This window comes from Dreissena polymorpha, chromosome 3 (genome assembly GCF_020536995.1).
Source record: "Dreissena polymorpha isolate Duluth1 chromosome 3, UMN_Dpol_1.0, whole genome shotgun sequence".
NCBI lineage: Eukaryota > Metazoa > Mollusca > Bivalvia > Myida > Dreissenidae > Dreissena > Dreissena polymorpha.
Window position 1 is genome coordinate 43,026,615 of NC_068357.1, and position 14,983 is coordinate 43,041,597.

Here is a 14,983-nt window from a genome sequence, read left to right on the forward strand (position 1 = left end):
GGAATCCAATAGTTTATATACACATACATAGCAAAATTATTTTTATGCCCACCTTCGAAGAAGAGGGGGTATATTGTTTTGCACATGTCGGTCGGTCCGTCAGTCGGTCCACCGAACAGATGGTTTCCGGATGATAACTCAAGAACGCTTAGGCCTAGGATCATGAAACTTTATAGGTACATTGATCATGACTGGCAGAAGACCCCTATTGATTTTCAGGTCACTAGGTCAAAGGTCAAGGTCACCATGACTCGAAATAGTAAAATGGTTTCCGGATGATAACTCAAGAATGCTTAGGCCTAGGATCATGAAACTTCATAGGTACATTGATCAAGACTGACAGATGACCCCTATTGATTTTCAGGTCACTAGGTCAAAGGTCAAGGTCACAGTGGCTCGAAACAATAAAATGGTTTCCAGATGATAACTCAAGAATGCTTAGGCCTAGGATCATGAAACTTCATAGGAACATTGATCATGACTGGCAGATGACCCCTATTGATTTTCAGGTCACTAGGTCAAAGGTCAAGGTGACAGTGACTGGAAACAGAAAAATGGTTACCGGATGATAACTCAAGAATGCTTACGCCTAGGATCTTGAATCTTCATAGGTACATTGATCATGACTGGCAGATGACCCCTATTGATTTTCAGGTTACTAGGTCAAAGGTCAAGGTCACAGTGACTCGAAATAGTAAAATGGTTTCCTGATGATAACTCAAGAATGCTTACACCTAGGATCATGAAACTTCATAGGTACATTGATCATGACTGGCAGATGACCCCTACAGATTTTCAGGTCACTAGGTCAAAGGTCAAGGTCACAGTAACTCGAAACAGTAAAATGATTTCCTGATGATAAATCAAGAATAATTAGGCCTAGGATCATGAAACTTCTTAGGTACATTGATCATGACTGGCAGATAACCCCTATTGATTTTCATGTCACTAGGTCAAAGGTAAAGGTCACAGTGACAAAAAACGTATACACACAATGGCTGCCACTACAACTGACAGCCCATATTTCATTCATTGTATGTGTGTGTCCAAAAACTTTTACCTTGGTTAAAGTTTCACAGTGACTCGAAACAGGAAAATGGTTTCTTGATGATAACTCAAGAATAATTAGGCCTAGGATCATGAAACTTCATAGGTACATTGATCATGACTCGTAGATGACCCCTATTGATTTTCAGGTCATTAAGTCAAAGGTCAAGGTCACAGTGACAAAAAACGTATTCACACAATGGCTTCCACTACAACTGACAGCCCATATGGGGGGCATGCATGTTTTACAAATAGCCCTTGTTAAAATCTGTTCTTCTGAAACGCACACATGTTTAATATTTGGTTTGCAACATGGAACTGTATTTGTCTTCAAACTTTACCCCTGGTGTCAAATCTTGCAACTTTGTAGAGTCCAATTTTTGTATTGTTACACACTTTGGTTAGACCTTAAATTGTCTTTGCAAACAGGTTTTACCTTGAAAATTTATTAAATCCAACTTTACATTGAAAAAATGCTAAAAAGATTCTTTAAGGGTTAAGATAGATCGGTGTTCAGGAAGAAAGTTGTCAATGTATTTTTAGCTCGTGCTCATGGTGAGCTTTTGTGATCGCCTTTTGTCCGTCGTCCGTTGTCCATTGTGCGATGTGCGACGTCAACATTTGCCTTGTTCACTCTCTAGAGCCCACATTTATTGTCTTCCTGAAATTTGGTCAGAAGATTGGTTTTAATGATATCTTGGATGAGTTTGAAAATGATTACGTTTGCTTGAAAAACATGGCTGCCAAGGGGCAGGGCATTTTTCCTTATATGGCTATAGTAAAATCTTGTTAACACTCTAGAGGACACATTTATTGTCTGATCTTCATGAAACTTGGTCAAGAGATTCATCCCAATAATATCTTGGACAAGTTAAAAAATGATGCCGGTTGGTTGAAAAACATGGCCGCCAGGGGGCGGGGCATTTTTCCTTATATGGCTATAGTAAAACCTTTTTAACACTCTAGAGGCCACATTTTTTTTCTGATCTTCATGAAACTTGCTCAGAAGATTTGTCCCACTGATATCTTTGCTGAGTTCAAAAATGGTAATCTTTGCTTTAAAACATGGCTGCCAAGGGGCGGGACACTTTTCCTAATATGGCTATATATGGCTATAATAAAATCTTGTTAACACTCTAGAGGCCACATTTATTGTCCAATCTTAATGAAACTTGGTCAGAAGATTCATCCCAATAATATCTTAGACGATTTCGAAAATGATGCCCGTTGGTTGAAAAACATGGCCGCCAGGGGGCGGGGCATTTTTCCTTCTATGGCTATAGTAAAACCTTGTTAACACTCTAGAGGCCACATTTATTGTCCAATCTTAATGAAATTTGGTCAGAAGATTTGTCTTAATGATATCTTGGATTAGTTCGAAAATAGTTACATTTTCTTGAATAACATGGCCGCCGAGGGGCGGGGCATTTTTCCTTATATGGCTATATAAGGCTATAGTAAAATCTTGTTAACACTCTAGAGGCCACATTTATAGTCCAATCTTCATGAAACTGGGTTAGAAGATTCATCCCAATAATATCTTGGACGTGTTCAAAAATGATGCCGGTCAGTTGAAAAACATGGCCACCACAGGGGCGGGGCTATTTTCCTTCTATGGCTATAGTAGAACCTTGTTAACACTCTAGAGGTCACATTTATTTTCTGATCATCATGAAACTTGGTCAGAAGATTTGTCCCAATGATATCTTGGATGAGTTTGAAAATGCTTTTGGTTGCTTTAAAAACATGGCCACCAGGGGCGGGGCATTTTTCCTTATATGGCTATATATGGCTAAAGTAAAACCTTGTTAACACTCTAAAGGCCACTTTTTTTGTCCAATCTTCATGAAATTTGGTCAGAAGATTGGTCTAAATGATATCTTGGATAAGTTTAAAAATAATTATGTTTGCTTGAAAAAAATGGCTTCCAAGGAGCGGGGCATTTTTCGTTATATGGCTATAGTAAAATCTTGTTAACACTCTAGAGGCCACATTTACTGTCCGATCTTCATGAAACTTGGTCAGAAGATTCATCCTGATAATATCTTGGATGAGTTCAAAAATGATGCAGGTTGGTTGAAAAACATAGCTGGCAGGAGGGGGGCATTTTTCCTTATAGTAAAACCTTGTTAACACTCTAGAGGCCACATTATTTTCCGATCTTCGTGAAACTTGGTCAGAAGATTTGTCCCAATAATATCTTGTTATCTCAGGTGAGCTACTTTGGGCCTTTCAGGCCCTCTTGTTCTATTTTTGTTTGGTATGATTAAAAATAGTGAGAATATTAATTGGGTATGAATGTAACATTTTCAAGTAAGCATTTAATGAGAACGAATCTTTTTCTGCTCATGAGAATAAACGGTTACGCCCAAATAAAGAATCGTCTTGCACAAAGTAAGAAGGAAAAGTAAACACGCATAAATTATTACCAGGAAGACATACTCAAATTTATATAAGAAGCTAGCAATGGTGTATTAATGTTCCCACACAATTTGTATTGAGGAACAATTGACTGCAAAACAAACTTAAGATCTGTCTTTTGTGTAATTATTACAGAGTATATGAGTATGAATATTTCTAGTATTTTAAATGAAACAGATTATCATGTTGCTTAAACTTATGGCAGTTAAATATATTGAGTTTTTGTTGTCCTTTTTTAGCTCACCTGATTGCTCAGGTGAGCTTTTGTGACCAGTCTTTGTCCGTCGTACGTCCGTCCGTTAACATTTGTTCGTAAACACTCTAGAGGCCACATTAATTGTCCAATCTTCATGAAACTTGGTCAGAAGCTTCGTCCCTAATGAAATCTCGGTTGAGTTCGAAACTGGGTCTTGCCGGGTCAAAAACTAGGTCACAAGGTCAAAAAAAAGAAAAAACTTGTAAACACTGTAGAAGTCACATTTCATGCCCAATCTTCATGTAACTTTGTCAAAATGTTTGTCTTAATGATGTGTTGGTTGAGTTCAAAAGTGGTTCCGGTCTGTTGAAAGACATGGCTCCCAGTGAGCAGGGCAGTTTTCCTTATTTGGCTATAGAGAAACCTTGTAAACACTCTGGAAGTCACAATTTTTGCCCAATCATCATGAAAGATGGTCAAAATATTGGTTTTATTGATTTCTCGGACGAGTTCGAAAATGGTCCAGATCGGTGAAAAAACATGGCCGGCAGTGGGCGGGGCATTTTTCTCTATATGTATATAGTGAAAACATGTCAACACTCTAGAAGTCACATTTTTGGCCCAAATTTCATGAAATTTTGTCAGAACATTTGTTTCCTAGATACGTGAGTTAAGTTTGAAAATGGTTCCGGACTGTTGAAATACATGGTTGCCAGGGGGACGTGACAGTTTTCCTTATATTTATATAGTAAAAAGGCTTGCAAACAATCATGAATTAAGGTCATGTAACATGTGAGACAACTCTTCTAAATATTGCATTTAAGAATACAGTAGTTACTCCCCTTTTATAATTAATGTTTTCATAATAATACAGTGTAGTTGTGTTTCATTTATGTGTTAATTGTTATTCGAGGTTGGATGTTTTTATGCCCCCTTTCGAAGAAAAGGGGGCAGATAGTGATCGGACTGTCCGTCCGTCTGTCTGTCTGTCCGTCTTTCCGTCACACTTTGCATGTAGGTTTCCAAAAATGCTCATAACTTCTATGTCCCTTGAGATATAACCTTCATATTTGGTATGCATGTATATATGGACAAGGCCTTTCCTTACGCACACATTTTTTTAGCCCTGTGACCTTGACCTTGAACTTAGGGTCCGCGTTTAGGTTTCGAAATCTGCGTTTAGGTTTCAAAAAATGCTCATAACTTCTATGTCCCTTGAGATATAACCTTCATATTTGGTATGCATGTGTATATGGACAAGGCCTTTCCATACGCACACAATTTTTTACCCCTGTGACATTGACCTTGAACTTAGGGTCCGTGTTTAGGTTTCGAAATCTGCGTTTAGGTTTCGAAAAATGCTCACTACTTCTATGTCCCTTGAGATATAACCTTCATATTTGGTGTGCATGTGTATATGGACAAGGCTTTTCCATACGCACACAAATTTTGACCCCTGTGACCTTGACCTTGAATTTAGGGTCCGCGTTTAGGTTTCAAAATCTGCGTTTTGGTTTCGAAAAATGCTATAACTTCTCTCAAAGCGTTTATAGGGGGCATATGTCATCCTATGGTGACAGCTCTTGTTTTTAGCTCACCTGATTGCTCAGGTGAGCTTTTGTGACTGGTCTTTGTCCGTCGTCCGTCCGTCCACATTTGTTTTTAAACACTCTTGAGGCCACATTAATTGTCCGATCATCATGAAACTTGGGCAGAAGATTTGTCCCAATGAAATCTCGATCAAGTTTTAAACTGGGTCATGTTGGGTCAAAAACTAGGTCACTAGGTCAAAAAAAAAGAAAAATCTTGAAAACACTGTAGAAGTCACATTTAATGCCCAATCTTCATGTAAGTTTGTCTATATGCCTGTGTTAATAATATCATCGCTGTCGTTCTCAAACCTCGTAGCTACAAAATGCCAACTTTTCAGAAGAGAGAAAAAACCGTCTCATTTTTTTATAACGATGTTTTAGAAATTGAAATTCTGTAAAAATACCAAACAAATGAAGCTGCAAAAAACGGTATAAGCTGTAGATGCGTAAGTCATACTGATAAGTCATACTGACAGTCAGACATGGTAGCTACAATATTTTGTCACCACAGTTTTGTCATTTTTATGAGGTACGACAATTCGTCCTGATAGGAAACCTCGTAGTTGCAAATAATTTTTTTTATAAAAACGTTTTTGTCAAAGTTGGAAAATGGCTCAGATCGGTGAAACACACTTTTCAGCTCACCTGAGTGCTCAGGTGAGGTTTTAGGATTGGTCTTTGTCCGCTGTCCGTTCGTCCACATTGGTTTGTAAACACTCTAGCATTCACATTTCTCATGCATTCTTTATCAAAGTTGCTAAAAGATCTCAGTCAAGTTTGATGATGAGCAAAATCACATAATTAATGCCATAATTATTGCCCTTAGATTGTCCAAATTTTCATTATATTATACAAAATCCTTGTAAGCAAAGTTTGATGTTTGGGGGGTCAACTCAAAAAATAGGTCACCATTTCAAATATTACAAAAACAAAAACACTCCCTACGCCAGAGTTTTGGTTCAATAATGATGAAACTTGACCAGGATGTTTGTCTGGTCAATATCTAGGTCATGTTTTACATTAGGTTAAGATTGAATGAACCAACTCCTCTCAGGTGAGCGAACTAGGGCCATCTTGGCCCTCTTGTTATATGATTTTATTTTGGAATTGAAGCCAACATTAAAGCCACACACCTTCAAATAACTTATGTGGCATAGTAAATTTAAGTATAAATAATAAACATATTTTATCTATGCCAATTAGAATATATCTGTTGGTTACAAGGTAGAAATAGAAATCCGTCTTTTTGCGCCTTAAAAAAAACTTAAAAATAATCGCGTTTGTCAAAATGGACGTATACGTCTAGAAATCCTACTTTCGGTTTTAATAGCAGTACCGTTTGAAAAATAATAAATTACCTTCTAACTAGGCTATAGATTTAATTTTATCTATGCCAATTATAATATATCTGGTGGTTACAAGGTAGAAATTTGTCTGTTTGAGCTTTAAAACTTTAAAATAATCGAGTTTGTCGAAATGGACATATACATATAGAAATCCTCCTTTCGGTTTTTAAAGCGAAAAATAATACATAAATTACTTGCTAACTAAGCTATAGATTTAATGACAATTGTGCACACTTTCAAATTGCATCTATATGTATTGATAAACATGCATTTTATTTCAAGGTGTGTGGCTTTAATAAAAAGAGTTAAGTTGGCCTCCTTGAAAAAAAGATTTCAGCTTTGACAATCTTTGAAAAGTCCTTAAATTTGATGATAATAAATGGGTATGAAAACTGTTTTACTTCTTACTACATATTGTTTCGTTTTGCAAAACGGGATCCAGCAATTTTAAAAAGAACGCTGTTGAGATAATTAGATGAAACGAAAATATTGAAATTACTTGTCAGGTACATAATATATGACCACAAAACTTGATATTTATAATAAAAGTTATGAAAAGATAATGCATAAAACTTATGTCTCAATAGTTAAACATCAGGTAAGTGTTACTTAAAATAGAATTTAATTTAATACTGACGTATCAAATAACTTAAAAATCTTGTGTGGGACTTGTGTAGTCTGGGGCATAACTTTGTTGTATATATAAGGATTCTAAAATAAATTGGTAAAAATTATTCTTATATTAAAATATTTGTTTTGTTCACCAATCAATTGGACACTTGGCATATTTGGTATATTTCTTCTTGAATGTAGCCAAAGTACAAAGTGTGTGTCCCATTGTCATAGTGTGTGTCATAACTTTGTCATGCATGAAGTGTTTTTTTTATTACATGGTACAAATGATCGTTATATTAAGATTATGAGTTGTATGCATGTCTTTGGCTTCAAGGTCAAGGTCACAGAGTTTATTAAAATGTTTTGAATATTTCTTATGTGTAAAAATCAAAGCCTTGGTAATTGATTAACTATTTACCACTTAGATACATATTTTGACATGCTTGTAGTCCCTCAGAAAGTTAAATTTAATGAAAGACCTTTTTACTAGATTCATATTTTATCGGCTTATCCAACCCTTAGATACTGATGAGCAGCAAACAGCATAAAACCTGAACAGACTGCGAGTTACTGGCAGGCTGTTCTGGTTTTATGCTGTTTGCACATAGCCATTTTCGCATTAATTCTGAGTGGGATAGGGTCAAACTTGCGATCCACTTATGGGCTCTGTCCTGTCTCCTGATACAGATGGTCCTGCCGTCGGACCGGGAGGAGGTGAGAGAGTTCATGGAGTGCTCGGCCAGCAATGCCAGGATGAAGGTGGAGATCAGCCTGCCCAAGGTCTGCCTCTTCATGCCAGATAAACACTTCTTTGAAGTGCTCTATAACAGGTGTAGTTGGGTGCTTCTTCTCTGAGTTATACTACTGACTCGATTGATTACTATTCTAAAAAAATACTTAGCATATAACTTAATTTAGACACACCTAAATAATGAAAAAATAACACAATGACAGGGATTTGGTCCATGCCCTCTTGATACCTAAAAACTACTGGTTTTAATACTTCATAAATATTTTAACCATTTACTTTTCAGACAGGTATTTTGACCCATTTGCAGTCCCTTAAAAAGTTACAAAAATTAAATACCTAATTCACTAGATTTAAGTTTTACAGGCTTCATTTCAAACCCTTAGTAACTGATGAGCAGCAAACAGCATAAAACCTGAACAGACTGAGTTACTCGCAGGCTGATATGGTTTTATGTTGGTTGCAAAAGCCATTTTCACTTTGCTTCTTAAGAGGGAAAGGGTTAAATTTGTTATTGTTTCCCTTCAATTGAAAGTCTTCTGATTTCAGGCTGAACAATGACATGTTGCTATGGGAGCCCAGTGCCCCTGCCCCAGTGAAGGCAATGCCAGAACACCACAGCATGCTGGGAAACGTGGACCTGAACGTCTACAACCAGCTGATGTACACTGGTGACCACTTCGAGATGGCCAAGTCTGGACTTCAACTGGGTAATGTACAGTAGTTGCAAATAATCTGACATTAACGCTTAATAATTGGTTTTTAGTTGAAATGATTTACAAAATTGTAATTTGAGCTTACTTGGTTGGTATAGGGTTGGATAACAAGTCAGTGGATCAATTTTTTTATTTTACAAGTTTGAATTCCTTGCTCTGAACATAACTTGTGAAGTGAATGGGCATGACATTATCCCTTTCCCCCATTAGAAGCAAAGTGAAAATGGCTTTTGCAACCAGCATAAATCCAAAACAGCCTGTGAGTAACTCGCAGTCTGTTCAGGTTTTATGCTGTTTGCTGCTCATCGGTAACTAAGGGTTGGAAATGAAGCCTTTAAAACTTGAATTGAGTAAGAAAGGTCTTTAATTACATTTAAATTTAATGGTTATTGCTACAGCCTTTCTGGTTCAAGCAGGTCAAATGTGGCGAAAATAGTGTGGAGGTTAAATAACCTCAGTGATAGGACTGCATTACTGTTGTAAAAGGCAAACAAAAAATAGCACTGCTTTTGGGTTTTGTTAAATAAGAAATCGGACAGCAATTAAAGCATTGTGTAATTATTTTCCTCGCAGATTCTGATTCGGACACCGACTCGGAGAGCGTCAACCTGTACAGTATACATGACAGTCGATATCTGCGTAATCGTCGGTCGCCCAGGCAACAGCAGAGCAAAATGTGCCTCACTCTGACCATAGGCCGGGGCAGACTGACTGCCTTCACTGGCTCGAAGGTTTGTACAAACAGCTATTGAACTCTTGTTATGCCCAGTCCCCAAGTTGCTTTAATTCTTTCCCTCTCAAAACCAAAGGGGAAATGGGTTATGCAACCAGCATTAAGCCAGAACCTGAATCTAGTTAGAAAGGTCATTACACAATTAAGTGTTAAACTCTCTACCACTTAGGTATGTATTATGAGGCATTTGTTGTCCCTTAGAAAGTTAAATTTAATTAAAGCCTTTCTTACTAGATTGAAGTTTAAAAGGCTTCATTTCCAACCCTTAGATACTGATGAGCAGCAGTCTGTTCTGGTTTTATGCTGTTTTCACGTAGCCATTTTTCACTTTTCTTTTGAGTGGGAAAGTGTTTAAATGTGCTGGTTCAGTCGTATGACTTGTTTACTACTATGTGGTGTATGTGTCAGGACGTGGAAGGCGTGGCCCAGTCTGACCGCCACGGGGAGGTGCTGATACAGCTGCTGGACCTCCAGCTGTTCACAGTGTCCGCCCACGGAGGGGACCCCAACCTACAGTACCTCAACATCCTCGCCAACAAGGTTGACCTCTACCATAATGGTGAGAACGCAATACACTGTAAATCAAGACTGTGTTGGTGTTAATTCTGTGTATCACATCTCCATTGGATACTGTAGGACTGGCTTTATGGGAATTTGTTAATTTTCCCTAATACTCACAGTTAAGTTTTTTTACAAATTCATAACAAGGGTGAATAAATTTTTCCATCCAGATATTAACAGACAAAAATGCTAATCTATCTCATTGTGTTACTAAAAGTTGTAATGGGAAAAGGTGCACATTATTAAGCAAACAGCCTATTGTCAATGTGGTATACTGTTTTCTAAACGTAAACAGTTGCAAACACTAGCAACATTTCTAACATAATCAAATGTTTATATTAAATAAATAAACATTCTCCTTTGTTTATGTCTCTGGCATTTATTGATGCTAAGTGGCATATATTGATAGGCCTATCTTTTTTGTCTGTCCACATGAGATTAAATCGGCATAAGGCATTTCGTTAAAAATTAAGAACTTTTGCAAAAAAGCTTGTATACTTCCATGCAGACTTTTAAATACTCAAAATGCAACCATCTTACCTGACCTTATTTTTACTTTGCTATAGACCTACGTATGTACTTAGACTGCTTCCGAAAGTGCAACTCTAAGTTTACTCAAAGTGACACGTTTCTTCTATCATCAATACCAGCTACTATATTATCCCCGAAATATAAATAGATGACACAGCTGCCATGTTTTACAAATATTATTCTACTCTCTAAAACAAATGTTGTCAAACAAGCAAACACATTTCGACGGGGATTTGGCATTACTGTGACAAGCTCTTGTTGGATGAAGTTTTTTAAGAGTATCAACACACCAGCATAACCTAACCTCATATTGACCTTGTTGTTGACCCACTTTAAAACTTACTTGACAAAGTCTGAATTCTTTGTTTACACAAAATGATGCATTTTTTTATTTCTGGTTACAAAGCTTTGATACTTGCATGGATGTGATTTATAAATCAACACACCCACACCACAACTGATTTATTTTGACTATGACATTGACCTTCTTTATTATTTAGACTAATTAAGAAGGTCAAAATTCTTGGTTAACCCAATCAACTTTTTGCTTTATGTCAATACTTCTTACCAAAAACTTCATTTCAATTATCAGCATAAATAAATCACTTTTCCTCATTTTGATATTGACATTTTCATATTTTTGACAAATTTAGAAGGTCAAAATTCTTGGTTTACCCAAAGTAACCTTTCCCTTGACATCAATATTACATACTTACTACGTACTTAGCCCTTTCCCACTCAGAAGCATAGTGACAATGGCTATGTGCAAGTAGCATAAAACCTAAACAGACTGCGAGTAACTGGCATTCTGTTCAGGTTTTATGCTGTTAGCTGCTCATCAATATCTTAGGGTTGGCAATGAAGCCTTTAAAACTTTAAGTGGTAAAGGGTTAAAAGCTTTGATACTGCAATTCACCATTCAGAACACATATGTATGTCCATGACACCTGTCTGTGTTTGCTACAGCTAGTGTATCCACGTCTAGCAGTGAGGGGCCGGTGGTCCACTGTAGTGAGCTTTCCCGCCCAGTACCCCATCAGTTGCAGGCCCACAAGGTCATCTACAGGTCAGAGCCCGGGGTGCTGGTCAATGTGCGAGACCCAGTTGGGCAGGGGGCAGCAAACTCACTGGACATGCTCACTGTCGCCCTCAAAATCAGGCTGGAAACCATCACGTCAAAACGAGAGCTGATTTCAGACGAGGTCGTTAAGGTGAGACTTTAGGTCTTGTGTCTTGTATGATGTTTGCTGTTGATATGGAAGTTGCAGGACATAAATAATAGAGTAGAATGTGCTGCACATGTCATAATATATATATATATATATATATATAATCAGGGGCGACACTTTCACTTATATTGTATTTTTCATTTACAGAAAATCTCTTCTTTGCAAACATCCAATTTAGGCGGAAAGAGTTTTACCTGATTAGCCTGTGTGGCCTGCACAGGCTAATCTGCGACGACACTTTACACACATGCATTAAACCCCTTTTTCACAGAACACGGTCCATATATAAAACATGGAAAACAACAACATAAAATGATGTATTTAGAAAGATGTGATGAAAGGTCAAGCTTTGTATTTTCAGGAGTTTGTTGTTTCTGTGGGTGTTCGAGGAGCAACGATGAGGTACAAAATGTCCCTGCCATGTCAGAGTGTGTTCAGTCAGGTAGGACACTTCACACCACCAGTCAGTTGGTTCCTTGTACAGCTGATTAACGCGAGTAACTTGCAGTCTGTTAAGGTTTTATGCTGTTTGCTGCTCATCAGTATCTAAGGGTTGGAAATGAAGACATGAATCTAGTAAAAAAAATTTTTTATTAAATACAACTTTCTAAGTGACTACAAATGCGTCAAAATACATATCTAAGTGGTAAAGGGTTCAATATGTATCTAAGTGGTAAAGGGTTAAATACGTATCTAAGTGGTAAAGGGATAGAAAATACAGCTCTGACAAGGATAAGTGCAGCATTGAGTATTCTTTGCCTTGTAGAATGACAGCTCACACATTTGTAAATAACAGGACTATTGAGATTTGCCTTGTGCATATACATGTTATTCATCCGTTATTATACATAATAATTATTTTTTCTGTACACTTTACTGGCATTATTGTGTTTTATTAGCCGTTTAGGAATTGTTTTGTACATCTCCTTGTGCCATACTCTGTGAAAAGGGGGTTTAATGCATGTGCGTAAAGTGTTGTCACAAATTCAGGGACAACACTTTCCACTTGTATGATATTTTTCGTTTGAAGAAAGTCTCTTCTTAGCAAAAAACCGGTTGAGGCGGAAAGTGTCGTACCTGATTCGCCTTTGTTGACTGCACAGGCTAGTTTGGGATGACACTTTACGCACATGCATTAAACCCCCTTTTCACAGAGCATTTGTTTTTTAGCTGATGGAGTTTCTGGATGTGAAAGATTATCCTATATTAGGATACGTGGACCCTAAAGTTCTCACTGAACTTCATGTGCATTTATGGACCTGTGCAATAGACTACCGGTATGCTAGATTGCCACGTCGATTATGCTACTTATATGCAGGAAATTATTCCATCAATAAAACAAACACAAGCATTTGAGGGAGTAGAAAGCTATAAAAGCAAGTGTTTAAAAGGTTTTCTCAGCATAATTAAATATCAATAGTTTTTATCAAAACTGGTTTTGAAAATGTGAAGACCTTTAAATGATTAATTAAATGAAATTTTTGGGCTTTTTTGTCATTCAACCCTATTGTTATAAAAATATGATCCAGCTGACATGACCTCATATTAGAAAAAGCCACAAATAGTGTTAATATCTGCCTTTATTTTGCTATTAACTTAAATTGTGTCTTCGGAATGCAATACCCTATTTTGCCATATGGTCGTGGTGTTTGCTGATGATGAACAGCAATCTGAAATAAACCAAGTTCTACTTGAGTGGGACAAATATTTGTTTATTGACAATTGTTTCTGTAGCAGATGCTGCTTTTATCGGTAACAGTAAAATAAGTGTAAGAGAATTTAAATTAACAGAAATCACATTTTTTAAGTATATTCTTTGTTCTTCTTTTTAAGGTCTAATGTTAAAAACATTTTTTATAGTAGCTATTTATGTTGATTTTGTTGTCTGAAATACTAGTAGTTGACATGACATAACCTCTCGAGTATTGTAGTTTGTTTTTTTTCAGTCCAGAAAAATTGCCTGTACAGACTGTGATATTAGCCGAGTCTTTCACGATTTCTAGCAACATAGTTTCTGAGTCTGCTGCATCAGTACTTAGGTACGTAACCACAGTGATCACTGCCTTGCTTAGGTTACAGCACAGAGAATGGTTTGCCTGCAATATTGTGGATCTAGCAATATTGTAGATCTAGGGAGTTGAAAAAAAAACTCAAGAAAATTGAGCATTTTCTACTCCTACGTGGAGTAGGTATATTGGAGCCACTCTGTTGGTTGGTTTGTGTCAGTATAAAATGTTCTCAGTTTATGAAGGGCACTCCTTCCACATTCTCAAGCATTTGAGCCGTGCTCTGTGAAAAAGGGGTTTAATGCATGTGCGTAAAGTGTTGTCCTAGATTAGCCTGTGAAGTCTGCACAGGCTAATCAGGAACGACACTTTCCGCTGTTATAATATTTTTCATTTCAAGAAAGTCTCTTCTTAGCAAAGTCCAGTTTAGGCGAAAAGGGTCTTCCCAGGTAAGCCGGTGCGGACTGCACAGGCTAAACTGGGACGACACTTTACGCACATGAATCACAACCCCTTTTCACAGAGCAGGGTCCATTTAAATATAGAGTGTGGTCATCATCATGTGGCGAAAATGTGCAACTTCTTTTATTTACCGGTTGATACTGGCCCATTTCTGAGGTAATTGCCCTTGAACATTGTTGACAACATGGTTCATGTACAAGCTATTGGTCATGTTTGAGACTGGTCAAGTTGATGATATGAACAAATTTATACAAGTTTAACTATAATTTTCTCTAATCATATCAGATCATTTTAAAATTAGTGCATATGTTTTAATTTTGTATAAATCAAGTTGCTATTATAATTTTTGTATTATTTGTTTGAATATGAATAAAAAAAAATTGTCAATTGGATGACAGTATTGTGAGCAATTAACTTAACTATTCTTTAAACTTTATGTTTCAGGTTTGTTTTGGAAGATGGTTCCTTGTTCATTGGCAAGAAACATAAGAGACCTAATATTGACTTGAAGAAAGGTAATCATAGAAAGTGTAATGTAGACTCCAGTGATAGATTTACCCTTGTAACTGTTAGCATATTTATAACACTGGATTTGCTGTCATCTTTCAGTATAAAATATTATTTATAACTAAATACTCATATTTTGAAGAAACAAGAGCTGTCACCATAGGATGACTTGTGCCCCTTATAAACGCTTGATAGAAGTTATGAGCTTTTTTCGAAACCTAAACGCAGATTTCGAAACCTAAACACGGACCCTTAGTTCAAGGTAAAGGTCAC

General features: G+C 36.9%; 2 protein-coding genes across 17 annotated transcripts in view; one reads left to right on the top strand and one right to left on the bottom strand.

Moving 5' to 3' along the window:
- The window catches only part of LOC127873866 (autophagy-related protein 2 homolog A-like), a 123,170-nt gene that overhangs the window by 78,714 nt on the left and 29,473 nt on the right, over window positions 1–14,983 (top strand). For both annotated transcript variants that reach the window (XM_052417929.1, XM_052417930.1), the window contains 9 exons: window positions 7,905–8,047; window positions 8,515–8,675; window positions 9,255–9,412; window positions 9,823–9,973; window positions 11,473–11,717; window positions 12,097–12,177; window positions 12,906–13,012; window positions 13,682–13,774; window positions 14,648–14,718. In XM_052417929.1, coding sequence (XP_052273889.1) covers window positions 7,905–8,047; window positions 8,515–8,675; window positions 9,255–9,412; window positions 9,823–9,973; window positions 11,473–11,717; window positions 12,097–12,177; window positions 12,906–13,012; window positions 13,682–13,774; window positions 14,648–14,718 — 1,210 coding nt within the window. The remainder of the gene's footprint in view (window positions 1–7,904; window positions 8,048–8,514; window positions 8,676–9,254; window positions 9,413–9,822; window positions 9,974–11,472; window positions 11,718–12,096; window positions 12,178–12,905; window positions 13,013–13,681; window positions 13,775–14,647; window positions 14,719–14,983) is intronic.
- LOC127873868 (slit homolog 1 protein-like) overlaps window positions 1–14,983 on the bottom strand; it is a 114,385-nt gene that overhangs the window by 34,611 nt on the left and 64,791 nt on the right. The gene's annotated exons all lie outside the window — the stretch shown is intronic.